The 6,000-nt window shown below is 36.9% G+C and overlaps 1 protein-coding gene across 1 annotated transcript in view; it reads right to left on the minus strand.

Moving 5' to 3' along the window:
• LOC150091768 (ubiquitin-conjugating enzyme E2 Z-like) overlaps positions 1 to 4,434 on the minus strand; it is a 64,348-nt gene extending 59,914 nt beyond the window's left edge. The window contains exon 1 of the mRNA XM_090385629.1: positions 4,224 to 4,434. Coding sequence (XP_090241755.1) covers positions 4,224 to 4,432 — 209 coding nt within the window. The 5' untranslated portion in view covers positions 4,433 to 4,434. The remainder of the gene's footprint in view (positions 1 to 4,223) is intronic.
• Between the last annotated feature and the right edge of the window lie 1,566 nt (positions 4,435 to 6,000).

The following is a 6,000-nucleotide window of genomic DNA, read 5'->3' on the forward strand; positions in this document are numbered from 1 at the left end:
TTGCTATTAATTAAAACTGAATCTATAAGAACAATGGTTTATAAAATGAGTTGTAAACTGATGATATATGAAAAAAAAAAGCTACCAAAAATTCAAAAATAACACCATTCATTTAACTATAACTAACTGATGTATCCATCCACTCCTCACCCATGTCATTTATTATTATTCAACCCAATAAGTGAAAAATAAACTTTTTAAAAATTGGCAGTGCCATTTGATAATAATGCAGAAATCATTTTATTTACTAACTGTGGCATATGCTTATGTAAACCTGACCACAGAAAACTATTAATGTTCATTATAAAAAAAGGGAAATTAATGAAGCTTGAATTCAAACAGGCTTGATATCACTGGTTATGTGATATAAAAACACTGTCCTACACATCCAATGAAAAATCACTGCTCAAATGATGGGTTAAATTTAAATGGGCTAAATTTAAAAATATGTAAATAATCTGCTGCTTAACAGAATATCAGAATTTTCTGAGACCTTAGAATTTAACTTGCGATGTAATATGCAAAACACTTAACTACATTAATAAAAAACAAATTTATATATATATATTTTTAATGGAAACCCCAAACACAAAGGGTATCACAACCTATATAATTGTACTCAGAACTGTACATGGGCTAAAGTTTGACAAGACAGAAGGTCCTTCTTGACATTATACTTAAATTTCCTTAGGTTTTATAATTTTCAGGAAATATATGAAAGAAGGTTGTTCCAGAAAACAGAAGTTGAAGGGATAAATGAGAAAGGAGAAAAGTTGGTTCTATGAGCTTGAAGTTGGACATTAATGGATGTTGATAGTTGTGACATGAGTTTGGAAGAGAGAGAGAATCACACAAGAACAGTTCCTATGACAGTATTTATAAAAAAAGGGATGTGCAGTAGAAACAGAATATCTATAAGACAGAAAGTAGAGAGGCTATTAATTACCCTGACTGCAATCAGAATGGAATCTAGAAACCTGAGAGAGGTTTTGGGAGCACAACCCCTGATGTGAGAACAATATTCCATGGTAGAGGGGGATTAGAAATTTGTACAGGGTGAATAGTTGTTTAAAAGAAAAGTAACAAAAAAAAAATCTACTTTTTACATTTTTTTTTGGCCAGTGCAGCAAAAATCCTGTGGCTTCCCTGCATTATACAGCTAATAGTAATATTAATGCAAAGAGAAAAACCCAGTTTTTTAGATGCAGAGGAAGCAAATTTTGTGATGTGCTTATGCACAAGACAGATTAAATGGGTAATCCCTAATAGAGATAAGTAATTTGTCTAGATGTTTGAGTGCCATCAAAGATAAGCAATAGGAGCAGTGGGCTCCTTTTTGTGAGATATAAGATAGGGCTGGGTTTTAGAAGGCTGTAGATCGGCATTTAAGAAACTGGTGGTGGATATTTGAGAAGTTAAGGCTGTTTGTGCAGGGCCAAGTTTCTGTAACTGGAAGGTGAAATGCAATGTGCTATCATCAGCAAAGCTATGGATAAGATTTCCAGTTGGTGGAAGCAAATCCTTAATATACAACAGGAGAAGAGTGGGATAAAAGAACAGAATCTTGGAGAATACCAGCATTAGTAGGGAAGTTATCAATCAAAAGCTTTAGGAATGTCAAGAGCAACTGCTTGAGTTCCCCAAACTTTCTATTAAATTTGTCCATAGATAGAAAAATTAAATGGAAAAGTGTTGATCCACTGGTGATATATTGGCTTATGTTACTCAATAAATATATTTTGCTAGCAGGGACAGGGAGGTGATTATCACGGCAATGGTCAGGCCACACCTACAGTACCATGTACAAGTCTGGAGGCTTCATTTTAGGACAGATGTAGAGTTGCTAGAACAAGTACAAATAAGGGCAACACAGTTGGTGAGGGGAACAAAGGGGTGCTCTTAGCAAGAAAGGCTTAAGTTCTGCAAATTGCAGCACCTGGAGAGTAGGCACCTGTGAGGTGATCTGATTGAGGTGTATAAGGCCTTGAATGGGTTGAGCAAGCTGAATGCTGATGGGATTCTTCCTCTTGCTCAGATTAAGAACCTGAGGTGGCACAGATTCAAATTGAGGAAAAACAATTGTAGAATAGATGTGCGGAAATTTGCCTTTACCCAGCGGGTAGTTGATTGGTGGAACAGACTTCCATTTTTTGTTGTGGAAGTTGATAGCCTAAATAAATTTAAGGCTGAGCTGGACAGGCATTTAGTATGAATGGAGGGGTGAAATGGGAGGGTTTTTTTTTTTTTTTTTGGCTGATGCTGCATAACCTTGCTTTCTTTCATCATATGCCTCTACTAATGCTAATAACATAAGATGATATATTTCAAGTGGATCGACACTGATGGAATCCATATTGGCAATGACTGATAGGTGTGAAGGTTTCAAGATGGTTTAGATGGCAGTTAATGGATTTCTCCACTGCTCTGGAAAGAGCAGAAGGATATAAGAGTAGGAGGATGCAAATTTTCAAGAAGAAAAAATTTTAATCTTTATATTAGCTTATAATATATGCATTTTATTAATATACAAATAAAAACTGCAACACCAATATTTAAAAACTAATGATAACCTTGTGTCAGATTATTGATCAAAATCTGTTTGGCAACACTAAACACCCACATAACACCACCTGCTGATTTTAATTGTAAAAAAGTCAATTTTAAAGATTGTGGCACCCTTGCAGTCATGCATAAAAGTATAGATGTAATTTGTAATCATATTTTTGAATGAATGCAGATAGAATAAAACCTGCTGAAACCTATTGCAGAATATTGACTCAGTATAGTGAAGCATGCATGAGTCTGCATCCAGTCTCCAAGTTTAAGAATAATACTGAAAGTGATGAGCAGGAAAGCACATTGTATCATATCAGATGTCACAATGGCAGCAAAAAAACTCATACAAGAAAATGGCCTCATTACTATCATAAATTGCCATGGCATGCAAGATTAATGTTCATCCGGAAGATACCATCATTTGCAAGGAATTGCACTTTCAAAAGTGTACTCTCAATGGATTCCTCTGCATTTAACATCAGAAGTGAAAGAACAATGACAATTGTGTGTTCCATGCTTCTTGAAAAGTATGAGCAAAGGAGGGGATTGTAGAGGAGTAATTCTGGAACTATGTGTGTGTGTGACAAATACTGTGATGTCCTTCTGAACCAAATAAAGACAGAAATTAAGTATGTGGCTGTCACATACTTAATTTTTGGCTTTACTTGGTTCATTGTGTCTGCCACATCTTCGTAAGATCACCCTTTATTCCCCTCAGCAATCTCTCCTTCTCTGCACCTGTTCCAGTACATCTACATGCTAAAATGAAACCTTCAGCCAGTATGCTGAAAAATCGGCCTACCCCTTCTAACTTTTACCTCTTTATAACTGCAAACTTTACTCAGAAAATGGACTTTACTTGTGAATTTAGTGATTACTTTATCTGCGAAATATTACTGTCATTTAAATAATAAATATTGCCATTTTGGTATTTTTCTCATATATATCCCACAAAGTTCATCTCGCGATCTCCCCCCACAACACACAATGCTTTTATCGTTCTGAAATATGCTACTATCTACTGTAGCAATTCGTAATCAGAAATAACTCCGGCATGAAACGTTCGTATAATCATGTCCATCGACCGTCCTCTGGCTTTCAGCCAGGGAATCACCCACCACCACCACCAAATTTCCGTGATGACCTCCTGGGAAACTGAAACGCATAACCGGACCCAATAAGCAGAAAAATTTCTTTATAAATGATCCGTCCGCTTCCTCACATCTCGGCTAATAAAATAATGGTTGGAATATTTTTCCGTAAGAAATCATGTACGTTTTGCAGCATCCTAACTCACGCTGGGTACCGGTAACCCCAAAATATTTAAAACTTCAATGTCTTAAAAATATATATAATCATATATATCATATATGTGGACAATGTATTAAAAAAATACAAAAATCTTTTCACGAAAGGCATGATACACATCGATTTAATTTTGCAATAGATACTGCATTTTCGAACACTAACTGTCAATTCTTAAAATAAAGAACTTTGGCTGAAAACTCAAATATAACGATTTTATACGACAATTTAACTTTCTGAAAACTTATGCCAACAGCCGATCAATTTCATGAATAATAATTACTCTAATTTAAATCGTTGCAGACTATTTAATTATTCGATTATGTTCAAAATAGCTTGCTTTCTGATAGATAATCACTTACCTTTTTATCCTAACCAAGCATGTTGGAGAAGGGTGTTCTTTGTCCCAGTCATTACAACTAGTAGGATCCCACCGTAGGCTCTCTGCTAAACCAAATGCTAAAGCAGCTGCAGAAGGATCTTCACCACTAAATAAATTCAACACCATAACATCGCCTTTAGGGTCTTTAGGTTGCTTGCTGCTTTCATCTTTGCTCGTCCCTTCGGCCATGATCAAACAGAAAAAAAAAAAAAAAAAATACACTACAACACCTGAACGAGTAACAGAATTATAATCTCGATGAAGTGAATTACACAGCGCCCTACAATGGCTAAAAACGAAAATATCTTTGACTTGGATTACACCGGTCAACACGTAAAACGTTAAAAAAACGAAAATACCCAATCTTGACTAATTTTATGCTACTGAACACGAAAATCACATTAACATTTGTCGATTGGCTCTATTTTCGAATTACAGTTTGGGTCCCATATTAGCGAGTTACTCTACATTATCAACCACGGTTCTCGACAAAATGCATGGTGGCACCGCAGTTTCAGTATCACACGCTCTTATCATGTGATTGGCAACTGTCACCTCACTCTGCATCACCTGATAAGCTGTTGTCTGCTCAAATGCGTCTTCAACTCTGTTGCAGTAATCTGCGAATACGACTAGGTACTGGGCGATTTGTTCTCAGTTAACGGTTGTTCTTTATGAAATTCCTACTGTGTGCGCAACATTTGTGTTGTGCAAGATTACCATGACCTGTAATTGTGTGAATAGTCCGGATGACTTCTATTAGATATGTGGAGAAATCATGTTAGCTTCAAGAGAGCGTCCTTTAACTGGAGCCATAAAAAAGGCATACTTCTTGTCCTTTGGGTGTAAAGTAGACGACCAGGACAAGCACTGGACTCACACAACGCTGCACTACTGTTCATCAAAACTCAATGCGAGGGTGAATAAAAAGGGAAATTTTTATGCCTTTCACAGTGCCCATAATATGGAGGGAGCCAAACAATCAGGTCAGAGGCTGTCACTTCTGTATGGTGCCTCCTATTAGAAAAGGGATCACAATGAAGAAAAAGTGGGCAGTGACGTCCCCAAATATGCCATCTGCAATTCGTCCCGTGCCTCATGGTGAAGTATTACCTATTCCTGAACCACTTGACCGTTTCTGTACGCTCTGATGAAAATGAAGACCAATGAACATCAACTTGATATAGACGAAGAAGTACAGCAGCCGTCTGCGTCAAGGGATCTACCATTTTGTCCAAACCTTTATCCTCCTGAACCACATAAGATCAGAGAAAGTGAGCTTAATGACCTCAACAGGGATTTCGAACAGCCGAAGAACACCACAGAGACTACAACAGTGGAATCTTCTAGATCATTCTGTGAAAGTAACATTTCGTACTCGAAATAAAAATTATGATAAATTCTATCAGAGAGAAGGTGAGCATACTATTTGTAAGGATGTTTATCATCTAATGGCAGCAATAAACATGAGGCGCGTTCCCGAAGAATTGAAACTATTTATAGATGCTTCTAAGACTGCCTTCAATACCTCTTGCGTATGCTGTCCACAAAAAAGAAACAGACGCAAACACGGAGAACGTCCTCTTAAGTGTATGCTATCAGAAATATGGGTGGCAGATACGTGGTGATTTAAAGGTAATCACCATTTTATTAGGGCTACAAAAGGGTTGCTAAGTATTGTCGCTTTCTCTGCGAGTGAGACAGTCGTGCCAAGAATATGTACTACGAGAGGAGGAGTTCGCTTCAACGAAACTCTT

Source organism: Mastigoproctus giganteus, chromosome 1 (assembly GCF_048544385.1).
Source record: "Mastigoproctus giganteus isolate SK-2022 chromosome 1, ASM4854438v1, whole genome shotgun sequence".
Taxonomy (NCBI): domain Eukaryota; kingdom Metazoa; phylum Arthropoda; class Arachnida; order Uropygi; family Thelyphonidae; genus Mastigoproctus; species Mastigoproctus giganteus.